The 26,680-nt window shown below is 44.7% G+C and overlaps 1 protein-coding gene across 1 annotated transcript in view; it reads left to right on the forward strand.

Annotated features, from left to right (window-relative positions):
- Positions 1-209: 209 nt before the first annotated feature.
- The window catches only part of FAM107A (family with sequence similarity 107 member A), a 775,781-nt gene continuing 749,310 nt past the window's right edge, over positions 210-26,680 (forward strand). Inside the window, exon 1 of the mRNA XM_085624739.1 lies at positions 210-528. Within this exon, the coding sequence (XP_085480865.1) occupies positions 505-528 (24 nt within the window). The 5' untranslated portion in view covers positions 210-504. The remainder of the gene's footprint in view (positions 529-26,680) is intronic.

Below are 26,680 nucleotides of genomic sequence, written 5' to 3' on the forward strand. Positions count from 1 at the left end.
CAGAGGGACATTTACTTCCCTGACAGATGAAATGCTTGGCCTGTGACATCTTGTTCTATCAAGTGCAGTTACTCTAATCTTCCACAGCCTTGCTCTGGAAGGAGCCCAGCCCACAGGCAGGCTCTCCATGAATGCAGCCATTGTGTGCAAGGACCGTGCGGACTGCGCGGAGATGCTGTTCATTAGGTGTGTTAAAATGAGTTTTCTCCGCGATTTGAGGAAAGAGGAGAGGCCGCTTTTGATCGTCTTCCTTCTGATGCTGCTAATTGAAGCTGCTCGCTGGGTGGAATAGACTGGAGCTGTCAGGGCGCCAGGAGCCGCGTGTTTGCATATTCCCCGGTGCCGGATGCAAAGCGAGTTGCCCCACCGCCTGCTCGGAGAGCTCTGAGGAACAATACCGTTGTCGAAATGCCGACTCCCAAATAAGTCAGGAGTGCCTGCCATAGCAGGGGCGTCGGTGGAAGGTTCTGTGGGGACACTGCTGCTTAGTGAACTACCCATGACATGGGAGCTGCTCATGGAAAAAAGGTATTGCAACATTTAACATTTAATGCACACGCGTTGGATAGGAGGCAGTGTCGCTGTCATTACCTGGAGGTGGAATGATACTTGTTGCATAGACAGTGGGACATGTATAGGAAATTATTTCAGTGCATAGATATGGAAACTAAATAGTTTAATGAACCTCAAATGTTCACTCATTCATATACATTGATGGTTTATCGATCACTTGTTGTGAGCCACTGGAGATAGCGGGATAGACCTAGCGCTCAGAGGCCTAACGCAGGGCCCAGTGTTCGACCTCGCAGGTTCAAATCCCCGTGGGTCCACTCAGCCTTTCATCAATCTAAGGGGCATATTATCAAGAAACGGCGTTCAAATTATCGCCGCTTTAGCGGCAGAAAACTGCCACTAAAGCGACGATAATGGGCTTGATAATATGCCGCAGAGAATTCCCATAGAAGCCCATGTTCTGGTGTCAACATGGGCTTCTATTGGAATTCTGTGCGGCATATTACCAAGCCCATTATCGCCGATTTAGCGGCAGTTTACTACCGCTAAAGCGACGATAATTTTAACGCCGTGCTTGTAAATATGCCCCTAAGGTCGGTAAAATGAGTACAGTTGAATAAGAATAATTATCTATTATTCAGCGCCAAGATGCCTCCGGGTGAACATGCGCTTTACAAATACTTATGTTATCTCAATATCAGCAAAGCTGTTGTATTTTATTGGAGAGGGCGGCTGTGTGACAAAGTGTCCGTGCTTTTCAGTGGACACAGGCATATCTCACCTGGGCGGCTCCGAGACAGCCAGAGACCTGCATTCATCTTCGGCTCCCGCAGAGTGCTTCGAGTCGCCTGCGCCGCTTTCTCTGGGGAGGGCGTGCTGCTGGTGCCTTCTTTTCCCTGCGTACGCTGGCGCTTTTCGATGGTTGATCCATTCCATACAGCTATATTTCAAACATCCTTTGAGACCGAATGCCTTTTGGAATCAGTAGCGCAGGTGCACAAGTCCCTGCGAGTGGCTCGTTACATCGTTGACATTCAAGGACTCCTCGTGCCCAAAATAAAAACGTCTAATTTATCCCCTTGTTGTAAATGGAAAAAATGGTCTCCTGGCTTTCCCTTCAGAAGTTCTGCTGCATTTGTATCCGGCCCTCCCCCCTCATCAGAGTCAGCCGCCTTTGCGCCTTGGGAAATCCTTATTTTAGGGTTTCTTACACATTGACACTACACTCGCTCTTGGCACTGCTAACTAGACGTCGCTAGACGTATTTCCTGGTTATGGCATTGGTGTGTACTGGTCTAGCGCTGACTGTGTTTTAGAGGTAAACACATGTAAGGAAAATGAGAATTAATTTTGGAGACACCACTCCGGGTTATTATCTGTTCAGGCATAACACTTTTAGCACCATCGCATTTGGAAGTGTTCCAGAATTCACACCTCCTGTAACCATGGTGAATGCACTCTCCTATCGAAATGCTAGCTGAGAAAATAGCCCAATATTTATTTAAAATTTGGATTACAGGCAGCTTTTGGTGTTTCGAAGCAGAACTATTGTTTCACATGTAACATGTACTTAGCGTGCTATTTGGGTCAGGCTTTGTTGATTGTTATCTCATGCGTCTGTTTCAGCCTCCCAGTGTTCTGTTTGGAAAAAGTGAGGTCAAGGTAGCGGCGGTCTTAATCACTCAAAGCCCCTTACCAGTCATGCCATGACAACAAAATTGCGTGGTAAAGGCATGTGTGGCAAAGGAATGCGTGGTTAAACATTCGTGGTTCGGGATGTGTAGTAGAGTCACGTCTGGTTTAGCCATGCATGTTTTTGTCATACAGCTGCATGTGGGAAATGGCCGGAACAACGTGGGCAGAGTCATGCATGCCGTTCCAATGCACGCACAACCACACTTGCCTGAACCGCGCATCTGCCTTAGCAGATAACGGTCTAGTGTTCAGGATGGGCGGGGAGAAGACAAGGAAGCGTCAAAACAGGATGATCCAATGCAGACAGGTAAGTGGGGCTGGGGCCAGGTTTGGGGCGGGGGTAGTTTTTAGGGGTGGGGTCGCTTTTAGGGCTCAGGGCAGGAGGGGGTCAGGGTACTTTTGGGAAGGGGGCAGGGTTTTAGGACTCAGGGCGGGGGTTCAGGGTAGTTTGAAGGGCTGGGTTTGGGGGGAGTTTTCAGGAGTGGGGAAATTTTAGGGCTCAGGCCTGGGGTTCGAGTTACTTTTAATTAGCGGCAGCATTTTAGGCCTCAGGGCAGTGGAAGGGGTTGGGGTCATTTTGCGGAGAGCAGAGGGAACGTTTTAGGGCTCAGGGCTGGGGTTGGGTTAGTTTATGGTAAGAGCAGGGTTTTAGGCCTCAGGGCAGGGGAGGGGTAAGGGTAGTTTTAAGGGCAGGTTTTAGTCCTCAGGTTAGGGGGGCGAGGTAGGGGGATAGAATTTTAGGGCTTAGGGAGGGGGGGGTGGGTCAGGGTAGTGGTGGTCTTAATCACGCAACCCCTTCTACCAATCATGCCATTACAACCAAATTGCGTGGTAAAGGCATGTGTGGCAGAGGAATGCATGGTTAAGACACATTTGTGGTTTGGGCTGCATAGTAGGGGCACGCGTGGTTCAGCCATGCGTGCCTCTGTCATACAGCCGGGGCATGTATTTCCTTGCTATCTACCCCACCGATTCTCTTTTCTATGCGCTCTCTCTGCCTATCATTGTCCTCTTCCCCATGTTCCCATTTGTGGTCCCAGTATCTCTCCAATTTTCAAATGCATAGTTATGTATTTATCTATTTACATATTTATGTTTCACCAGCGTGACCGTTGCAAAGTGCTTCTTGGCACCTTACCCTTTTTTGCATTTCCGCACAATGGTTTTTCACCTTTTTCAACTTTTAATCCATCATTCTAACACGTGAGCATAGTGACACATGCAAAATCATAGGCGGTCATCTTGTAATGGGTTTTCTGGAAAAGCCATTACAAGATTGTAAGACATACGTGTACAAGTGCCATAACACATAGATTTTATTTTTAAAAGCATTGGCAAATCCAGTAACAGCCTGTTAGAGTAGAAACCTATTGGTTTTGAAAGTGCTTGTTTAATTTGGTGTCAAACCTAATTACATCTAGCTGTATTAGACAGCAGTTAAGCAGTAAGTTAGTCCACGATACCTGTGTTCAGAAACACTGGGGTTGAATCGGTGCTTTTGTGACTTTTGTGGTGCGTTCTCTCCTCTTGTAGCAAATCTGATGGGAACAATGTGTGTTCATTTGAGCTGTTTGAGGTCGCTCCCTCGGTGTGCTGAGATAAGAGGAATTCCTGAAATGGGTAATTGTTCTGAATGGGGCAATAGGCCAAGAAGTGGAAACCCTGAATTTTCAAAGTATCGCCTTTATCATCATTGGTCCAGCAGCAACTGAGGCGTTGAAACATACTTTACCGTTAAAAACATAAAACTTGTAACAGGGGGCACCCCACATACATTGTTTTCTGTCGACCGAGCTGAAGTTTGCCAGGGACAAAAACTACTTTCAGTTACCAGTTGTAAATTGCACAGTGCTTCATGTAAGCGCCATATATCCTACCATGCAAAGCATTCTTAAAGCTTGTAAATTGTATTTTGATTAAAAAACACATTGTGAACAAAAAATGTAAACAGCGCTCACAGGTCCTATCAAATCAAATTCCGCTCAACAAGCCCGTTTATATGATGTGACCTGCACTGTTCACAACGTCACTTTCGACGACACGGATAGACAACACTGAAGGTGTGATCTATATTTAATCATGTTCTACTCATCCATGCAATATTCGAACTGGGCTGGGCATCATATTTGCATAAGGCCATCTCCTCCGCTGGATGAGGTAAACAGCAATGAACAGTGGACGTTTATGCTGAACAGTTATGTGGTTATTTGCTGTAATGTATACTTTGTCTACAGATGTGCACATGTTCTGCAATACTTCGTTTTCTATACGACCTGGTTCTAATTTTGATCGTACTATCGACGTTGATAATGAGTTATTGTCAATAGTGTTTGAGTGTTTAGTTGTTTGTTTCTATTTAAATATAAGGGCAAGGATAAATATGTCACACAACCTCTAATAGCGCTACTAGTGAAAAGTATTCTTGCTTCCTTTGGGGAATTTCGATTTAAGACCGTGAATAAAGAGGCTGCATTATTTATAGGGATACAACGGGCGTTGGCATCTGCTTTTTCCATCCTGAGGTGCTTTGCTATTACAGAAGGGGCTCTGGATACTTGTGCAGCCCCTTCTGTAAATGTATTATGCCGGCACGAAATATGGCGGGGCGTGGCCGCATGTAAATGAGGGAACCTTCAACATTACAACTGCGCCTTATTGCAGATGTGGGCCCAATGGCAGAGACAGCCAGTATTGGAATGCACAATGATTGTGTGTCACATATAGGAAGGCCCACAGTCATTCGCCTCCCAGGAGGCTTCTTGAAAGAGGGGCATGTGGCCACAGGGGCCCGCAGGCTTCCCATGCTGATGAGTACAGTCACTTGCTGCCCCCTCCTGCGTGGGGAACCTGCCTCCCTTTGAAACTGAGGCCATGTCTCTGCTTACAGTGGAAGGTAAACTAGTGGCTTCAAAGAGCATCAAATCAGTGAAGAAGGTGTGCCACCTCTCACTTAGGTGCTTTTCACAGTGCAGGAAAGAGTTTGCGCCTGCACTGTGAACAACACAGTTCACAAAAGTGAAAGGTGTGCGACCTTTCTCTTAGGTGCTCTTCACAGTGCAGGAAAGAATTTGCGCCTGCACTGTGAACAACACATTTCACAAAAGTGAAAGGTGGACCACCCTTCTCTTAGGTGCTCTTCACAGTGCAGGAAAGAGTCTGCGCCTGCACTGTGAACAACACAGTTCACAAAAGTGAAAGGTGTGCGACCTTTCTCTTAGGTGCTCTTCACAGTGCAGGAAAGAATTTGCGCCTGCACTGTGAACAACACAGTTCACAAAAGTGAAAGGTGGACCACCCTTCACTTAGGTGCTCTTCACAGTGCAGGAAAGAGTCTGCGCCTGCACTGTGAAGAATACATTTCACAAAAGTGAAAGGTGTGCCACCTCTCACTTAGGTGCTCTTCACAGTGCAAGAACGAGTGTGCGCCTACACTGTGAACAACACAGTTCACAAAAGTGAAAGGTGGACCACCCTTCACTTAGGTGATGTTCACAGTGCAGAAAAGAGTTTGCGCCTGCACTGTGAACAACACATTTCACAAAAGTGAAAGGTGTGCCACCTTTCTCTTAGGTGCTCTTCACAGTGCAGGAAAGAGTTTGTGCCTGCACTGTGAACAACACATTTACTGTAATAGGGCACACTGTCCCGGATTGAACCCGGTGCAACCAGTTGAAGGTGTGCCTCTGCGCAGACTGGGACAGTGTGCCCTACGTGTAATGTTGCCCACGGGGTGTGTTTTACATTTTCAGATAAGGCTAACACTGACCTGCGTAAGCGATATTACTGCACCAAAGAGGGCATTCTTCTGACATGATGAAAATATGTGAGCACCTTCATAGTATAATATCAGAATGTGGGTCTAACCACGTGGTCCAAAAAAGCATCTTGACTGCTTCTCTTTTATCAAGAAATGAGACACGAGTTCAGTGCTGCTTTGAATATGAAATTATGGGAAATTACTTTATTTATTAAAGGGGGCTGAGCAGAATACGCTTTAACCTATCAGAGAAGTAATTGAGGGCTGTTCAAGTAACTGCAATGGCATCACATATAACAAGGGAGCAATAGGAAAGGTGTGGAAACAAAAGAATCAATAGTATCAGAAAGGGATACTGGCTTTCTTTAGCCAATCATGGATTTAGAATAAATGTGTTAGGAGAGATGCTGAGCATGAATAGGAGCTGGAAGATTCAATGGGACTCTTTGACAGCATTTCAAACTTTGAATGTCAAATTGGTAAATGCTTGCATTAAAGTTTTTTTTATCTTTCTGGAGCACAGGTGACCTGCTCCAAATCAGTCCAGGTCCTCCAGGGGAGTAACTATCATTGGTGCGGTCGGTGCAGTGGTGCCGAAATCCGGGCCTATGAGGGCCCATTGGATTTCAAATGTGAGTGTCAGGGGTGTAGACTGTCCATTTCTTCGCTTACATTAAGGCGCACTGCACTCTCACTACCCCACTGGACCCTACTCCAGCTGTCATGTAAACATGAGGCTGAGGAATTGCTTTATTGATAGTTCAGAGGGTCTGAACGCCCTCTCATGGAGCTGTAGTCACACCCCAGACCGCCTGTGGGAGGGTCAGATCCTGGATACACCCTGAGGACCATCACTGAGTGCAGAAACCTAATAATGCCCTATTGCAAACATTGCCTACATTGATTTATTACGCCCTCCGCTGTCAATGTAAAATGATATGTGTAGTCCATTTTATTGTAATTAACCACATGCAAATAAAGCATATGTGCTAACCATGAATCAAGGATTTTTATCAGTTGTGAAGAGCATGGAAATAACATAATTCTCCACATATGTTAATCACACACATATCGTATTTGTTAAATATCACAATAAATTGCGTCATCTGTTCATAGATATGTCAAACTTACATGATTCGAGTGCACCATTCTATTTCAGCCCTATTCATTTATGCACATGGATAATTCCAAGGGTCAATCATCAAATAATTACATCTGTCATTGAACATGTTCGCACCCTCCTACTGGAAAATACTTAATACTAGCAGTTTTCCGGGTATAACAAAATTACTGTACGTAAATGCCATATTATTTATAAACCCTTCCGCATACTCATACTTCATTATCGAACCCCAAGTGGGCATTTCTAATATACTCTGACTTTCTTGGCAACACTCAACATTAATCCATGTTATGCACGACCCATCCAAAAAAATTATATAATATTAGCACCTAAAAACAAACTAAACTTATCAATTGTGGTTGCTAACCTCCATTTTGTGCTATAGAGTTGATCTTCTTCTAAGATCTCGATCCTCTCGCATATTCATATGAACGGTCAATTACGTCCAGTCCTTCTTTATACATAATCTAAAACAAAATCAAATATAAAAACAAATTACTATGTTAAACAATTATACCTATTGATTTCTTCAAAAGGATCATGTGACTGGCAGATTTCACATAGTGGTTGACTTTACAAAAATATATAATTCTTTCTGGATGTTTAACCCATTGGGTTCAATACTAACCATTAGATTAACCTGGCCTCAAGACTTTTGAGTCTCTATTCTCTATTGCCTCCCTCGGATGTTTTGGTACACAAATGAGATCACTATACCCCAATTTAGTCTCGTCTCTCACATGTTCCTTTTCAAAATGCTTGACCACAGAGTATGTAACATACAGATTCCTTATAGCCCTCAGGTGCTGTAATATTCTTTTGTGTAGTGGAAGAGTTGTGCTCTCTATATACTTTTTTGAACAGAGATATGTCAACGTGTAGACCACATAACTCGTCTTACATGTAATCCTGTTTGATTGCTACATTTTGTCTGCAGTGGGCGCTATATTCAGTTAAAATCTCTCATTTTCTGCATGCTTTGCAACTTCTACACTACAAATCCATCTTTGGGTTTCACCCACATATCTTGCCTTTTAGTACTTTTTATATTGCTTTTAACACGATGGCCATGCTTTGACCTTGCTTGTCTATAGCTTACCATTGGGCTTCTCATTACCTTATGGCTGATTATCGGGTAACTCTGTACCAAATGCCAATGTCGGTTGAGAGTAGCTCTGACCTGGAGATGCTGCCTATTGTAGGTTGAGATGAGCCTGTGTTCTATCTCTCCCTGTCCTCCCACTTTTTCTTTACTGAACAGTGCTTCTTCTTGTCTATACTTCCTTGTCCTTCCTGAAGCTCCTTTCAAAGTATCATTGGTGAAACCTCTTTGCCTAAATTGAGACACTTCCAATTCTGCCTTCACATACTCTTTTTCTGTGCTTCACACTCTTCTGGCTCTATAAATAAAAAAAAAAATATATACCACACCGGAGGGATCCACGCACTCTCCCGATCACAAGCTTTATTCTAATTGGCTGTCAACACTCCAAACCAGGAAGTGTTGGCAGCTAACCGAGGCACAAGAAAACAGAAAAACAAATGTGAAAAAAGAGAAAAGGGGGCAGGGTAGAAACACCCTGACCCCCTAGGCCTGCTTAGGGGGTCCAACAAGGACCTCCAGGGCCCAAAAAAGATTATTATTTTTTTAAAAATCGGCAAAATCCGCGGAGGATCCGGCCAAAATTTTTTAAAAAACGAAGTGCGGACTCCCGCGCTTCGTTATTAATTAGCCCCCGGGTGGGCCAAGTCCTGGGGCAATGTGAAGATTGTAATGGGAAGCCCCCGGGGACCGCCACCCCTTGGGGTTTTTCAAAAGTATGTGCGGGGGGCTCATGGCCCCCCCGCAGCCCTGGGGACCGCCACCCCCTGGGGCTTTTTTAGTAAATGGGTGGGGGGCTCAAAGGCCCCCCAAGCCCCGTGAACTGCCACCCCCTGGGGCTTTTATAAAATATTGGCGGAGTGGCACATGGCCCCTCCACAGCCCCAGGGACCGCCTCCCCCTGGGGCTTGTTTAAAAAAAAATAACTACCTGTGTGTGGGGGCTAGAACCCCCCCACATGCCCCAGGGACCGCCACCTCCCCGGGGCTCTAATTATTTAAATTGGGGGGTCCGTGACGGACCCCCAAGCCCCAGGGATCACCACCCCCTGGGGCTTTGCAAATGTTGGGAGGGGGGTCGTGCGGCCCCCCTCCTGGAGCCTGTGATTGCCCTGGGGACCGCCACCCCCAAGGGCCGGCTCCTGCAGTGTCCCGGGGTGCCCACCCCCGGGACATTGCTGTTTGCTATGGCAGGGTGGGAGCCTCGCAGCTCCCGCCCTGCCATAGCAAACTGCTTTGGTTTTTGGAAGAGAGAGCAGGGAACCTGCTATCTCTTCCAAAGACCAAAGACGATTGGTTTTCCACACGGGGAGCTGCATCTTAGCAGCTCCCCATGTGGAAAAGCAATGCCGGCTCCCGCAGGAGGCGGGGAACCGGCGGGACCATGGGGGGATTGGGGACCCCCCCACGGTCCACAACGGAGAGGGCCAGCCCCGGGGAATCGGGTCCCCGCGGCTATTAATGGCCCGGGAGGGGGGCCACACGGCCCCCTCCAAATACATAAAGAAAAGAAAATGGCCATGCCCCGGGGATGGGGTCCCCGGGGCCAATTATGGCCTCAGGAGGGGGGCCACAGCCCCCTTCCAATTTCTTTAAAAAAAATAAATAAAATTGGGGTCAAGCCCTGGTGGATGGAGTCCCCAGGGCCAGTACAACAGGAAAAGAAGGGGGGCCACACAGCTCCCTTTCTTAAAAAAATAAAATAAAATAAAAGACCTGCATTGCGCTCAGGATTCAAGGGGACTTAACCTCCCAACTTAAAACAGCCACAGGGAGTGTTTACACGGTGGTGAAGTGAGGGGACCGGGCCTGAGGTGACGTGTGCAAACACGCCCTGTGGCGCGTTTTAAGTTGGGGAAATAATTCCCCTTCAATCCTGAGGGCTCCTGGGGCCCAACTAGCCCACCAGGTGCTTCCAGTAAGTGCCACTGCGCTGTGTTGCAGAGAGGTGGTCTAGGCTGTGCCCCTTTTAACCCTCTCTGCAACGCAGCTCTGTGGCGCTTACTGGAGGTACCTAGTGGGCTAGTTGGACCCCAGGGACCCTCAGGATTCAAGGGGACTTTATCCCCCAACTTAAAACGCCCACAGGGCGTGTTTGCACACATGTCACCTCAGGCTCCCCCCCTCCTCCACCAGTGTGCAAACACACCCCGCGGCGCATTTTAAGGGGTAGTTTAAATCCCCCTGCCCTATTATTAATAGGGGCTTACAGAGGAGGGCATGCTAATCACAGGGGTACCCCAACTCATAGTGTTCCCTAGTGTATGCAGGTGTTTTCACTGTATTCTTAGTGTCTTTTAGCATACCACTGGCTCTAGGCCTGGTTAGTCAGAGTCAGTTAACACCAGTACCCGTCTGAAAAAGTTGTGGGCACAGGATGATTTTGTAACAAGGACTCTTTCTGCTCCTCTTTTGGTTCTTTCTGCACATGTCTTGCTTTTTCCTGCGTCTTTGAGGACTTCTGTTGCTTCTTTCTGAATTTCCTTTGCTTCTTTCTGTGCGTTTTTTCTTCTTCATTCACATGTCCTACCTCTCTAGGCATAGTTAGAAACTAGCATTTTAAAAACCTTAGAAATTCACTGAAAAAACCATAGGTTTCAGGCATGTTATAGTTAGAAATTAGCATTTAATTTTTTTTTTCCAAATTCACTGAAAAACCCATAGGTTTCAGGCACATTATAGTGAGAAATTAGCATTTAAAAAACCTTTGAAATTCACTGAAAAAACCATAGGTTTCAGGCACGTTATAGTAAGAAATTAGCATTTAAAAAACCTTAGATATTCACTGAAAAAAACATAGGTTTTAGGGAAAGTTATAGTTAGTTGGACATTTCACTTGTACAAAACCAGAGAAATTACCCCGTTATAGTTAGTTCAGCTAACTATAACTCGCGCCCCCGCAATGCACTGCTGATGACGTCGCATATTACATCACTCATGACATGGTCAGTGACATCACTCATGACATCACTGATGACATCTCAAATGACATCACTGATGACATCATCCATGTGATAAATTGATGCATCTTCTCACACCCTAATATAACCTTTGATACACCCACTTTAAATTACAGACAGCCATTCTCAAAACCATTGACACTCCAACACCAATAACTACATACCCACTCGCTGATTCTTAGGTCTACACACACATCCACTCACTGATCCGTACAGTCACTCATACTTATGGTCACTCAGTACAGGACTATCATATGCACTCATACACCTATATAGACACTCACACATCGCCACTCATCCATAGAGGTACTCACACATCTAGTCAGTTATGCAAATAAATAATCACACACCCATTTACTCACCTATTTAGTTATGCACACACCTGCTCACTTACTCGTACAAATACAAGAATATTCTTACGCTCTTATACAATCACTGATACAACTACACACTCATCCATACAGCCACTCTCACAATCACACACTCTCACTTATAGCCATTTAAATACTCTAACACACATATACTGCCTTTTAAATATGTAGTTACTCGCACATGTACCACTGAGATATACACACCCATACACACACTCACCCACCCATGCAGTCCATCCCAGATGCACTCTTGAAACCATGCACCCAGTGAATCACACACTTATACATCTATGCACAGAGTCACACACACCCCACCCACACAAACACTCAGCCTCCCATACAGATACTCAGACAACCAATTAATAACTCATATAGACACTCATGTAGCTATTCACAAACCCATGCAGCCACTTACACACCAACAGACAGATGGATACAGACATTCACACAGTTTACTCACCAACCCATGCATTCAGTAAGATACGTTTAATCACTCACTTATAGACTCAGTTACGCACCCACTAAATAAATCATCCATTCAGACACTTATACATCCACTCATTCTTCAATAAGCCTTTCCCTATATATATTAAACATAGTTAAACTTTACAGAAACACACAGTCACGGGATGATGTCATCAGTGATGTCATCAGTGATGTCATTTGATATGTCATCAGTGATGTCATCAGTGATGTCACTGACCATGTCATGTGTGATGTAATATGTGACATCATCAGCAGTGCATTGCGGGGGCGCGAGTTATAGTTATCTGAACTAACTATAACGGGGGAATTTCTATGGTTTTGTATGAGTGAAATGTCCAACTAAATATTACTTTCCCTAAAACCTATGGTTTTTTCAGTGAATTTCTAAGGTTTTTTAAATGCTAATTTCTAACTATAACGTGCCTGAAACCTATGTTTTTTTCAGTGAATATATATAGATAAATATAAATATATATACATTTCCCCCCAAAAAGTTCATCTACCTCTGCTTCTTCCTGGAAAGTTTCGAGGTGATCCGTCAAGCGGAGGCTGCGAAAGAAAGAGAGGTCCTAAAATGCAAAATCCCCATGCATTTTCCATAGACTTCTTTGGAGAAGGATACAGCAAAAAGTTCTGAACGGAATTTCACCAAATTCAGTAGGAAAGTAGATCACGGTACGCAGATTGTGTTTTTTGTAATTTGGTGTCAATCTATTCAGTAGTTTCTGAGACATTAAGGGTAAAATATAATTGTATTTTTTGGCGGTTGGGTCTGCAAGAATCTCAGAGACAATCATGGGATCGTCAATTTAAACCAGACCATTCTGATTGGCCTAGGGAGCTTTATTTCCCTTGGGCCATCTTGCTCCCACACAAGTCAGACTCCCACAAGACGAGCATTCTTATTTGGCTGCCAGCAACATGAGAAAAATGTTGTTGGCAGCCATTACTGGACTCGGGGACTTATGGCCTGATTGTGAGTTTGGCGGTCCTGGAGCGGACCGCCATGCCAGCGCCCCACTGCCAGGACTTCTAAACTCAACCGCCGGCTGCACACCTGATTACAAGTAATCGCATGGTCTGGCGAACGGTCCTTTGGCGTTCCCACAGCAGCGCCTATTAAAAAGGCAACTCAATGGGAACGCCAAAGGGCTGTGTGGACCCCATCCCAAGCCTCCAATGGCCCCGGGTGCTGAAAGCTGTTTAAATGGGAAGGTGCGATATGCGGCTTCCCTCCCTGAGCTGCTGTGGGACCAGTGGAGGTCATCCCCAGGGCCAACATGACTTTTTATGAGGAGGCCTTTCCAAATCTCGGGATGCCCCGGGGAGCCCACCTGTAGGGAGGGGGCCACACAGCTCCTTTCCCAGAGCCTGAAAAAGCCCTGGGGAGCCCACCTCCAGCATTGAATTCCTTTAAGGGAGGGGGTCCACACAGCTCCCCTTCTTAAGCGGTTAATTGCCCCGGGGACCCCATCCCCCATGCTTGCTCAGATGCCATGTTCTGGTGAGCCCACTCCCTAGACATTGCAGCTTCCCCGCATACAGAAGCATGGGCTGGAAAACCTGTTTGCTCTCACTTTGAAGGAGCATTTTTAAATCAGGTGGGAGCAAACACCAAGTCTACTCCCAGCGAATGGGATCTTAAAAAAAATTGCTTCCGCCTGCTGGGAGCAGATTTTAGATCAGTTTTCCTGCTCACACAGAATATTGGCATTAGAAGCTGCTTCCTGTGGGTGGGAGTAATGGCGGCTCCTGCTGGATGAGGGGAGCCAGCTGTGGGGGTCTTGGAGCCACTATGGTGGGTGCCCTGGGTGGGCACCCACTTTTTATTGTGCTGGGCCCTGGGTGATGGGGCCCAAGGGCCGAAGAGGGCACGGCAGGTGGGGAGCATGCCCCCCTCCTCATAAAAAGTGTGCCGGGCCCTGGTGGATGAGGTCCCTAGTGCTCGAATTGGCCTGCAAAGGGGTTGAACGTGCCCCCCTCCCCAAACAGGCTTCTCCAGGCCCCGGGGGACCAGGTCCTTGGGCAGAAATTTGAGATGTCATCAGTGATGTTATAAATGATGTTATAGAACATGTCATGAGTGATGTTATATGTGAGAAATAAGCAGTGCATGGCAGAGGCGCAAGTTATAGTTAGCCCTACTAACTATAAGAAGTGAATTTCTGTGTTTTGTTTAGTTCAAAACATTAATTTTATCACTGACATATTCACCTTACTATAAAATTATGTCACCTAACTACAAAACTATGTCACAACTGCAGCTCCATACATGACTACAACACACAGGCACAGTAGCTAAATAGCAAAAAGAGACTGTCCCTCACATTGAGTCAAAATGGCCAAGAATCTAGCCAGAAATAACAATTGGGATGCACTTTTGGAAATCAACAAAAAACCTCCAGAAGACATATTCAGTTGCGTAATCACGGGTACTGCTGATTCCAACCAGATATGCAAGATTATTAGAAAACACTGGGACATCGAACAGACGGGTAACCTCACAATGCCACAGCCTCTAAACCTTTAAACGCACCCCCAACAATAAAGATATGCTGATACACACAATACCCTAGATACCTGATATCTTGGACCAAAGAACCCTTTGGACCTTGCCTCTTGTGAGGGGCCACTTTTCTTGTGGCTCATGCGCGATTTGTGGACTCACCTCTGCAACAAAAGAGGTCAAGCTAACTGGCAGGTTTACCTGGATACAAAAGGCACATACTAACTGCAATACTAGAAATTACATTTACAGAGTGACATGTCCTTGTGGCAAAAGGCATATAGGGATGACAACCAGACCAGTAAAGATACACATTACTGAACACCGCAGTAATGTTAGATGTAAGAAGACTAGCAATGAGATGTGCACACATTTTGTCAATCAAGGTTATTCACCTGAAGTCATAGGATGGACGTGTCTCGAAGCTCCTTTAAATCTGAGAAAAGGTGCTCTCTTCAATAGAAAACAAAATTGGATTTTCCAATTGTCAACCCATGCTCAGGAGCTTAATGAGGAGATACCTTGGAGGGAAGTGAACCTCTGATACCAGCCTTCCATTGATGTGTTTGGCTACCACATGTTTCCTTTACATGCCTTATTATCGGCAACACGTCACACATGCCATGCACTATAGGAATCCCCTACATGTTGTTTGAGTATTTTTCCACACTGCATTAAGACCTTGTTATCTTGTTCCTCATTACCATCATTCCCTAGCTATCCATCAGTCACCTGTCTCTTTGGAACTAGCCTTCTCTTTGTGCCCCTCCTTTTGTCTTATGTGGAGTTACATACTTTCACTTATGAGTCAGGATGGAGGCAACCCCTCCCCCGATCCCACCCTTCATTACGTGGGCCCCAGTATTTTTGACTAGCAATGACACCGCTGTGCGGAAGGCTTGCCCTTTGCACCCCACCCACCTGTGATGTGGGCTATGTGGCTCGATGCCATGAGCAACTGGACCACTTCCATGCATGAGTTGGTCTGTGACGCTAGGCAGCTCCGCCCCATGATCCTGCCCACTATGACACAGTGAGTGGTTTTAGATGGCGGACCGAGACTGGACACCTCGGTCCAGCTATGATGGGTCTCACTGCACTACAACATCAGGCCCCACATATTTGAATACGTCATAGCCCCGGCTGGGTTCATTACACTATGGACATACTTGTCCAATATGGCGCCCAAGCATCCCTGCTAGCACTGACCATAGAGCACACCAATCACCACCTGAAAGTGATTTATAGTCCATAGACAGACTATAAACCGCTGACCTCCCCCTGTTCTCCCTCCCGAGACAGGGTATGTCACAGCATGCTATTACCAGGACAACGTAAGTACCACAATAGCGCATGCCAATTTTTATCAGGTTAATCCCTGGTGCCTTTTCACTGCTTTAAGTTCGGTTCCAACAGCACGCTAAAGTATAGCGTGTTTCCAGCGCTCACGCGAGGAGGCAGAAAGACTTCCCAAATTGGGTAAGTGATTCGTCCTTGATGTTTACATTGTTTGAAACCATATATAAGTTTGTCACCTGCTTGCCACATGTTTCTCCTTAGCTCCCCTGTGTGACATAATCACAGTTGGTAGCATGCCAAATGTTGTATGCCTTGCCAATAATGTTTTATCTGATTGAATGATTCCACAATGCTACTTCCCCGTTACCATTTCAGGTCAGCCTCTTGGCATCTCTTATTAAGGTACACCGATTTTGGGTACTGTGTGTTTGGACTCCATACATTTCACCATTGGTCCCAAATGTTGTGTAAGATTAGATTCACCTGGCCCTTAAGATTTACCCACTGATCATTATTGATTCCATGACGGCAAAAAACATGTCGACCTTTTAACTCACTTTTTGCCACCAGGGATCATTTTCTGTATTGGTGGCTATCACGTTTTTTAATTGGACAAGCAAACTCATTGAATAAAATTCTTTCCGGGGATTTGCTTAGTCAATCTTAAGTCACTATTCACTATACACTCACGCCTACTTTCACCAATCTACACCCAGGGCCCTACACTTGCACTTCACAGCTGGCATTGGGACTAAAGTTCTCTGATAAAGAGCCCCCTCGAGGGTGCCCGTCGGGCATTGCAGTGCCGGACCAATGAAGAGCAAGCCCGATTATGAAGCATGACACCTATATGGGTGTGTGAGGGCCCTAGTTCCAAAAGGAACTATCCCCCCCACCTTTGGATCCCATATGTCTGACCTGATACCCTCCCTCTCAGGAACTGCATATCTTTAATTGATTAAGTTTAACCCGGAGCACATAAACTGGGCGTTAATGAGCTCTTGGTCCCCTCTTGTTGTGATTGAAATTGGTACACACCATAACGAGTGAAGAGAAGTGTCCCTATTTGCTATGAAGATATTACCAGACATGCTTATTATGAAAAATATCCTGACCTGCTGCATTGCAGCCAATTAGATTACATCTTGCACACACACACAACTCTGCCAAACATCTCAAACCTGATCTGTAGAATCCACCCTCTGCTGTTTCATTACTTGGACACACATGTAGGTCTGCCATTTACCTCCTGACCTGCAGCACTGCCACTTTCCTTTCAGTACTGGGACTCACAAGCTGTTCTGACATTCACCTCAGTCCTGCTATTCAAGAGCAGAGACCCAAAGAGAACTCTGCCACTAACCTTAAGCTTTTTAAGTAATATTCACCCCTATTCTTTCAATACTGCCACCAGTATCCTGACCTGTAACACTTCATCCTGTTCCATAACTTCTTGACTTGTAGACACACACGTACACTTCAATCTGACCTGATGAGCCCACTCAATACACTTGCAGTACAGGAACATACAAGACACCCAGCAATTCATACACTAACTACTCCTGCAGTACTAGGACCCCAAGAAGCTCTGCCGTTTACATTCATCTTGAACTTCAGCAACCACCACTGCTACTCCAGCACTTAACCCACATGTAGGTGTGTCATACTCTTCAGTCCCTAACTGCAGCACCTACTCACTGACTTTTGAGTACCGAGACCCACATGCAATGGACTCATAAACCTCAATTCTGACTTGTTGTACTAATCCTGGTTCTTTCCAGGAGTGAGACACAAAGGGAGCTCTAGAGCTCTGCTATACACCTCTATCTTCAGTTGCAGCTCTGATTTACTACACTTGCTGTGCTGGGATCAGCAAACCACTCTGCTGCATACCTCAATTCTGATCTGCAGTATTGACCATTGCTATTTATTTAATGAAAACCACAAGCAGCTCTGCCTGACACCTAATTCACCTACCTGGTATTTTTCAAGTATACCACAATCCATTAAAAAAATGTGCGAATGCCGGCAGGTACTGGAGCCCATATGCTGCTCGGCCATACAGCTAATGGCGTGATTTAGAGTTTGGAGGATGGGTACTCCATTACAATGTGATGGATATCCTGTCCTCCTTATTACAAGTGCAGTAGAAGAGAATGTAGTTGTAGAAAAGGGATTGGCTATTTGTCCCATTTGTCTTATATTTATGACAGAATACCAATCTGCCAAACTCTAAATAGGTCTTAAGTCGTGATATATTGCACTGACCACTCCTCTTTCAGTGCTGGGAGTAAAATAAATGGCTGCTGTACATCTAAATTTTGATCTGCAGCACCTATAATTGATCTCCCAATACAGTTACCCTCGCACAACTCTGTCATTCAGCTTCATTCTGACCTGTACCCCCACCCATTGCTCTTCCATTATTTGGATATACGTGTAGTTCTGCCATACACCTCATGACTGCTATGCAACACCCACCCACTCTTCTATCAGTACACAAGCAGCTTTGCAATGCAGCTAAATCTTGACCTCTAACCCCACCCACTGCTTTTCCAGTACTGGCACTCACACACAGGTATGCCATACACCACAGTCCTTACATGAAGTACCTATCCACTGGTCTTCCAGTATCAAGACTAGGGAGAAAACCTTTCTCAGAGACAAATGCCAGTCCTTACTTTAGACCTTGAGGTTCTGGGAGGGCCAAGAGCTGGCACTCCAATACAGGGTTTCTGTTAAATTATCTGTATGCTTTTTCACTATGGTAATTCTTCTTGTAGTTGATGTTTTGACTTCATTTTCCAAACATTTGTTTATTTGCATTGGCATGCAAATACAGACCAGGAAATAGAATACTGGCCATTGTACAACCCTAAACAGGACACAAAAGCAGCAATATCTTTCTGCTCAATCGTGACTTCTAGTACCTCATCACATGCCACCCACACCCATAAAACCTGACCTTAAATTCCCACTCTTTAGCTGAGATGTTGATCCAGAGACATCATTTTAATGTAAGTTCAATTTGCTGGATACAGCCCACAAGTTCAACCGGCTGACTTGAACAGAGTTCCAGGAAACTCATAGCAGAGGAACTGACTGAAGGAAAGTCCATCTCACATAGTTCCTCACTTGAGGCATTGGACACTGAAAGCCTCTTTGCCCCACCCAGAACTTTTTATACAAAGTCAAGGAGAAATCCCACTTAGTGTATCTTAGATCTTGGATTCTATGGACTTGATGTCCCAAGTTAATTTACGGTCTCAAAGATCAAATTTGAGCCATTTCGACCTCAAAATGTTTTTTTTACTGTAAAAATCGAAATTGCCATTCAGTAACATGTTGCTGAATGGCAATTTCGATTTTTGGTTACAGATTAATAATGCCCTGCGCTTGGCTCCTATCCACGGTCAGTAACCCAACTGACATAAATCAAATATACAATTTAAGGGGGAGTCATTACATAAATCAAATATACAATTTAATGGGGAGCCACAGTGTGCTTATTGAATATAATACTTCATACAACTTTGCTTGTACAAAAATTAACTTAATTATAAAAGATTTTTCCCCCAAATGTAATCTTCCTTCAAAAGACTCCTTTGTATTCTGAAGACTGACTAATTTCATTCACAGAAATACTACACATTGCTCACTGCTATACAAAAGGCAAAATATTTTCTCTTGCAAAGAAAAATTAAAGTATCTTGAATTCATTCTTGATGAACAGATACAGCCACAGTCATGAATAAATGCTTGATATACAGATACAGCCAACACATGTTTCGCGGCAGAGCAACCGCTTCTTTAAGGCTTAGATGAAAAGGGAAAAACAAAGACTCCTGACTACTGAGTCCCAAAAAGTCTCATATTCAACGATGTACAAGATATAATATCACAAGTCCTTGATGTGCTGCTATTCTAGTCCCTTCGTAATGGAAATATATTGGGATAACTCATTATAACGCTTCTCCAAATGCTCCATTATCTTTGTCTCATTGCGCTTTTGAGTCATCGCTGAGTCATCGTTCCAGAATGACAATTGTGTTTTAGAATAAATACAGAATCAGTATTTGCAAGGGGTGTGTAAAGGGCATTCCTCCAAATATCAACTCTGTAGCATATGTATTAATATTTTGCCACCGAAATCCAGACGCCAAACATTAATATTTTACCACTAAATCAAAATTGGTGGTAACCTTTTGCAAACAGGAAGGGGTCCTCAACAGACCTCTTCCCCTTTGTGAATGTTGAAAAAACAAGTTTTGTAAGCAGGCAATGGACCAAAATTGCCGGTTGGTTTCCCACCAATGGCCAAAACGGACATGGAAACCTTCATGAGGTGAAACTATATAAAAAGCGACTTCATTTAATTGAGCGCACTTGCTTTTGAACTAGGGTATCAGCACCTAGGAGGAGAGACACCTGGGAAGAAGGGGAAATGAGAGCTTTAGCCAAAGCTAAAGGGGGAGAGGATGTGGCTTAACAGCTAGGGTGGTCGATCTCAAATCTGGGAAACCGGGTTTGAGTCTCTGCAATGACACTCATCATCCTGTGATTCTGGGCAAATCACTTAATCTCCCCATGCCTAACAAAAATGAATGTGTCCTTGTGTAAGCAAGTGGTGCTCATGTAAAGCGCTCTGATACCCGATACCTTTGGGTCAAGTTTGCGCTATATAAAACTCCAGATAAAAAAAGCTCAGCAACTCAAGGAGCCTTATACATTTTTATCTGCTGCCGTTATCTGTGTGATATTCCGTTTTAAGTGTGTGTCTTAAAGAATAATTTTCCTACCGAAGTAAAGCACTGGGTTGGATATTCAATAATTGCACTGCTGGATGGTTGTTGAGTCCTAACTTTGTGAACTTCACACAACCTCATTGAGAAATCTGTGACTGCTTACAATCACTACCACTGTGAGTCAAATGCTGAAAGGGTCGTACTTGGCCCAGAGCCACATCAGGAAGAGCACAGGGACATCAGAGGCAAACAACCCAGGCCCCATGGCTGAGGCCCAGTAGCCCTGACTTGCCCCGTGGCCACCTCAATGGTGGCATGTCTGAAACAAAGCATGTGTGAAACAAAGCATGTCTGAAACAAAGCATGTCTGAAACAAAGCATGTCTGAAACGGAGACTGTCTGCAGTGGAAAAACTTTAGGCAAAATGTTGTTTACCAAGTGTATTCAGTGTCTTCATCTGGATGATAAACATGTAATAACATTTGACACTGATATGCATGTGTACCATCTTAGGTCTACCGTGTCCTTTTTTTATATAGAAAGGTAATTGAACCTTTCACCTGTTCCCAGATGCCATTCATCTCAGAGGTCAGTGCTACAGAAGTAGTTGCCAAACCACATCTACGTGTTGGCATGAGTGCCTGCAACCTTATAGAAACCCTATTCATTGTTGCACTGATTACAGAGCTATGGAGATAGTGCTAAGTGATTGCAATAATCGCCAATCTTAATTATCTTTCAACCTTTTGTCCTTTTTGCTTTAGTACACACATCATGAAAAGGAAAAATAATTATATTGTCAGGCATGAATGCTTTGGCATTTCCCCTAAAAAGTAAGATCAAAAGATTTTCTAAGCATTGATCAACAAATTATCCATTAAGATTACTAGTGGGTTGTTACCTACATCAAAACCCTACATTGAATTAACTATGTCGCCATTCAGCAATCCCTCTAATGTCGTCAGTTCATGATGGAGTTTTGTTTCTGTAAACAGGTGATGTGCCAAAGTTTTAAAAGCACATTTACCTCTCTCACTGCAGTTTCACTTTAACTACATCATCATCATCGCTTTAAGTTTATTTTTGGACTAGGATGACGTTGCTTCTTGTGTTGTACCTGCTAACATTTGAGAAAAAGAATCTTATAATCAGGATACCTGAAAGAACAGAGCAGCTTAGCAAGGTTTGGGATATTAGTGTGTACAAAACAATAATGTTTGCCTTGATTGAGCTTTCAAACATGAAATCTTTCACACCTGCTTCTGGGATTAAATTGCAGTGATCTAGTCCCATGCACTGGAAATACTCCTGTTTCAAAAGCCTTTTTCCATATTATGGATATTGATGTACTGACTTGATAACCTAGAATCAATGTGCTAGGACTCCAGGAGAAAACACCACCCTGAGGCCAAACCCCATTGACTTGCCTATCTCGTCAATCACTCCAGATCACTCTCAGCCTGACATAGAGTAGTCCTGCCGGCAGTGAACTGTTGACTGCAACGGGCTTACGTCAATCGAGCACGCTGCTTATGTGCACCTGGAACAAGCAACTCTCGATTGAAGATCGTTCACAATCGAGGCACTAAGGGGCATATTATAAAGGACGGCGTTAAAACTACCGCCGCTTTAGCGGCAGGAAACTGTCGCTAAAGCGGCGATAATGGGCTTGATAATATGCCGCAGAGAATTCCAATAGAAGCCCATGTTCACACCAGAACGCCGTCCTTGATAATATGCCCCTTAGTTCGAGGGTCACTCTCTGAGGACTAAAATGCAATCATGTTCCTGCCTTAGTACTTTTCTTGTGTTGTAGATATGGAACTATACATTAGGCTAGCAACACTGGATCTTGTTCGTAAAGCTTTCTTTAGGGAGCCTTTGTGCCTAAGTGACTACTTTCTTATTTTGGAATTGCTGGTAACTCTCCAGGTCTGATTCAGGAAACATTTTCTTTCCTCATTTCTGTCTAAGTCGAGGCTTCGGTGTGACAAACTCATGGATATTCACCAATCAACTATGCCCTCTCATGAACCTGATTCATAAAACGTATTTTTCCTTGTGCAAGTATTTCTCTCTTGTGCAAACGGGAATAATGTGTGTGGACAGTTGTATAGTGGGAACCTAGCAAAAAGGCAATGGATTTCTGTGCAGGGCTGGTGGCCCAGATTGTATTCCAAGATCGTTTATTGGTTGAGGAGAGGGGGGTACTGAAGTTGGTGAGGGAAAGAAAGTTTACAAGATTAAACTGTTTTTTGAAAAGGTGACTTTTTAGCCCTGTAATGAGTCGGCTGTGATTGGTGGCACCTTGATGGGTAGAAGAAAAATTGTTTCAAATCTGGTGTGCATAGTCGCAAAAGGAAAGTTACCTATTTTGTGTCACATGTTTATTTTTTTGCCCACCAGGTGATGTCCTGGCCACAGGTATGTCAAGGTATACAACAATGGTTAATTTGTTAGCCAAATAGATAGGTTTGCTGCTCATGTTCGCCTTGTAAATGACTGCAACAACAAGATGATGGATGGAATGCTTGGATTAATCTCAGCCACTTGCCCTCCCTCTGGGCCACATGCCCATCCATTGTGTTTCACCAACCAAGCCACCTCAGTTTGGACCCAGCCATATGCAAATAGGTATTAACCCTGCTCCAACGGGAACAGTCAAGCCCGAACTGCCAAGCCAGGTCCTCCCTGAACTGGAATACAAGAAACCTGGGAATGTTTCCCCCCTTATTACGGGCTCCTCAGCCAGGTATAGCTCGATCAGTGGTGAACTCTTAGGGGCATATGTACAAGCACCTTTCACCATGGGGATGTCACTTTTTGTGACGTTTCCGTGGCGATAGGGGCATTGCCTTATTTACAAGGCAGAGTTAAGCCATTTAACGTAGCTCAATGCCGCCTTGTAAAAAAAGCCCCCTTTCACCCTATGCTTAGCTTGAAAGTGGTGGGCTGTGGGTATTGCGGTGTGCGTTCCACTACAACACCCATTGATTTTGACGCTGCCCCCTAGGTTGGCGTAAATAGGAGGCAGCGCCAAAATTAAGACCAGGGGAAACCTGGTCTTAAATTGGCAAATAGAGGAGAAATGCTTGATTTTTCCTCGTTTTTGAATTTTCAATGTGTGCTGCTATGTGCAGCACACATGGAAAAAGCAAAAAGCCTTGCATTGTTTATGTACAGGAAGGTGACCCTTCCTGCACATAAACAATCTTTTTAAAAAAAATTATTTTTTGCATTAGGCAGCACACATAGAAGTGACAAAATGGCATTTCAACATTGTTTATGTGCACGCAGACACCCTTGCACTATGGTGCAAGGGTGCCTCCGTCGGCGCTAAACTGCTAATTGTAGTGCCAGCGCAGGGGGAAAAAGCAAGGCTGCACCATATTGTGTAAATATGGTGCAGCCTTGGGTTTCTGAAGTGGCTGAGTGAGGTGTTAAGCCATGACGGCTAATGCCTCACTCCGCCACTTCTGTTGTACATATCCCCCAAAGACTCCACAGCCCTGACTGCCTTTGCTCAGTTCACCAAATTCTAAATCAGGCACTAGATCTGGCTCATTTGTTAATTATTAAATTGGTTGTGTTGAGACTTCTCTGCTAGAAACATCTGCGACATTTACATTACTAACACTTTCAACATTAGAGGCCTATTATGAGTCTGGCGGTCCAGAGAGCACCAGACTAGTGGGGGCGCAGTGTTGGCGGTCTCCGACCACGCTATTACAATAGGGGCAGTCAGACCACCATGAACACATCACAGTCACCAGGAAACCGTCGAATACTGGCAGTGTTGCGGCGGTCAGGAGGCAAGAATATGCTTGGCGGGACCTTTAAAGTCCCGCCAAGCATATTACAAGTTTCCTCTCAGCCACAGTTTTCATGGGGGTTCCACCGCCATGAAAGCCGTGGTTGTTAAGAAACAAAGGAGGCCCTATAGGGCCCCCTGGTGCCTCTAGCCCAATGGATACACACAGAGGGGCACATCATATGCCCCCCCTGTGTGCATGCACACCAGTTCCTTCATGGCATGGACTTCAAAGTCCATGCCGTACCGGAACTGTTTTTGGTGTTCCCATTGTGGCGCCCATTATCAGGGCACCGCCAATGGAACATCAAAAATAAAGCCCACGGCATCCTCTCCCCTCTACAGCCAGTAACACTGCCTCATTAACTTCCCTGGGTACCACCGTGGTTTGAAGGTTTTCCCTTCTCTATCTTCTTTCTTAGTCACCTTTCTTTCTTTATCCTTTGTACTCTGCTTTTTCCTTAGATTTATGTTACATGCTCTGAAGCAATATAGACATTGTTGACAGAACACTTCCAAGATGGTTTTACTAGATGTTAGTTACACATCGCACGATGACGTTTACCTAAGTAGGCGCTACACAGAAGATTTGGCCTAGTAGCTCCGGGGAGATACTGGGTGTATTTTTCTATTCTTTGTTAAGCTACATCGCCTTCTGAGACAACATGTCAAGGGTCATACCTGCCCAGGTCATTAGAAAATGTGCTTTCTATGTTAGCTACCTGAAGAACGGTATCTATGCCCACTGGTCGACACGAAACCCATGGTATGATGTATTTGTTATGCATTGTTTGTATTTTGTGACAAATGTTTCAATAAATACATTTTGACAAAAAATAAAGCCCACCAGATAGGAGGAAACTACTAATCTGGCGGATGACCTGACCACGGCTTTGGCGATGCACCAGTGGGCGGACCTGGCGTCGCACCACCAAAGTTGTAATCAGGCCCTGAGTGTTTGAATGATTCAGTGGATAACTCAACACTTTCAGCAATGTGAATTGTTTCTGCCAATGACAGATTAATATGCCTATGATCCAGTATCTATTAGTTGGAGGAATGGCGGATGGGAGACCCTGTTGTGGTCAGGAGGCAAGAATATGCTTGGCGGGACCGTCACAGTCCCGCCAAGCATATTACAAGTTTCCTCTCTGCCACAGTATTCATGGGGGTTCCACCGCCATGAAAACCGTGGTGGTTAGGAAACAAAGGGGACCCTGCCCCCTGGTGCCTCGGGCCAATGGATACACATATGCCCCCCCTGTGGGTTTGCACACCAGTTCCTTCATGGCATGGACTTCACAGTCCATGCCGTACAGGAACTATTTTTGGTGTTCCCATTGTGGCGCCCATTTTCAGGGCACCGCTAATGGAAGGTCAAAAATAAAGCCCACCAGATAGGAGGAAACTCCTAATCTGGCAGGTGATCTGACCACGGCTTTGGCAATGTGGCAGCGGGCGGACCTGGCATCGCACCGCCAAAGTTGTAATCAGGCCCTAAGTGTTTGAATGATTCAATGGATAACTCAACACCTTCAGCAATATGAATTGTTTCTGCCAATGACAGATTACTATGCCTATGCTCAAGCATCTATTAGTTGGAGGAAACCTATACATTTATTTCCTTCTTTTCACGTTGGCATCAGACCAGGAGCGGTGTAGTCCCTACCAGACTTTGGGGGACAGAGGTACATTAGGCAAGAATAAAGCATTTCTGGGCAGACAAGGATTTCTGTTTTAGGATTTACTTAAGAATTGAAGTACATCCTTTTATAGGGCTTTTGACAAAGGCTACACAGATTCACTACATTAGTACATGGTTTACATGCTCACAACCAATAGAAATTAAGAAAAGAGCACCAGTTCATAATGAAATACATTCGAAGATTTTCTCACTAGTCTAATACATGGAGCTCTAGGGCCTGATTTACAAAGGGCCTCCACACTCGTGGCGGAGGCCCAAAAGTCGTGGGGGAGTCTTTACACTCGAGCGGATTCTCCATAATGAGAATTCTCATGTCTCGAGTGCCAAAGCCCTTTGTGAATCAGGTCTTTAGTGCTCACAGTATCTGTTCTCAGTATATGAAATGTTACATAGTAATTCAGCATGGGACAGCAGATCTGTCCTTGGGAAAGTATACTCTGCTCAAGTAATCCTTTCTCAGCTAGAGAAGTCTGTGAGTCTTTATTATTACACAGAATAAAACATTGGTTCAGAAGATCACGTGTTAAACAGCAACCTCACAAGAAAGATAAACAATGAGGCCTAAATTGTCCTAAATGAAGTAGACATGAATTACTATTATTTTTTAG

The sequence above is a fragment of the Triturus cristatus genome, chromosome 9, assembly GCF_964204655.1.
Source record: "Triturus cristatus chromosome 9, aTriCri1.1, whole genome shotgun sequence".
Lineage (NCBI taxonomy): Eukaryota > Metazoa > Chordata > Amphibia > Caudata > Salamandridae > Triturus > Triturus cristatus.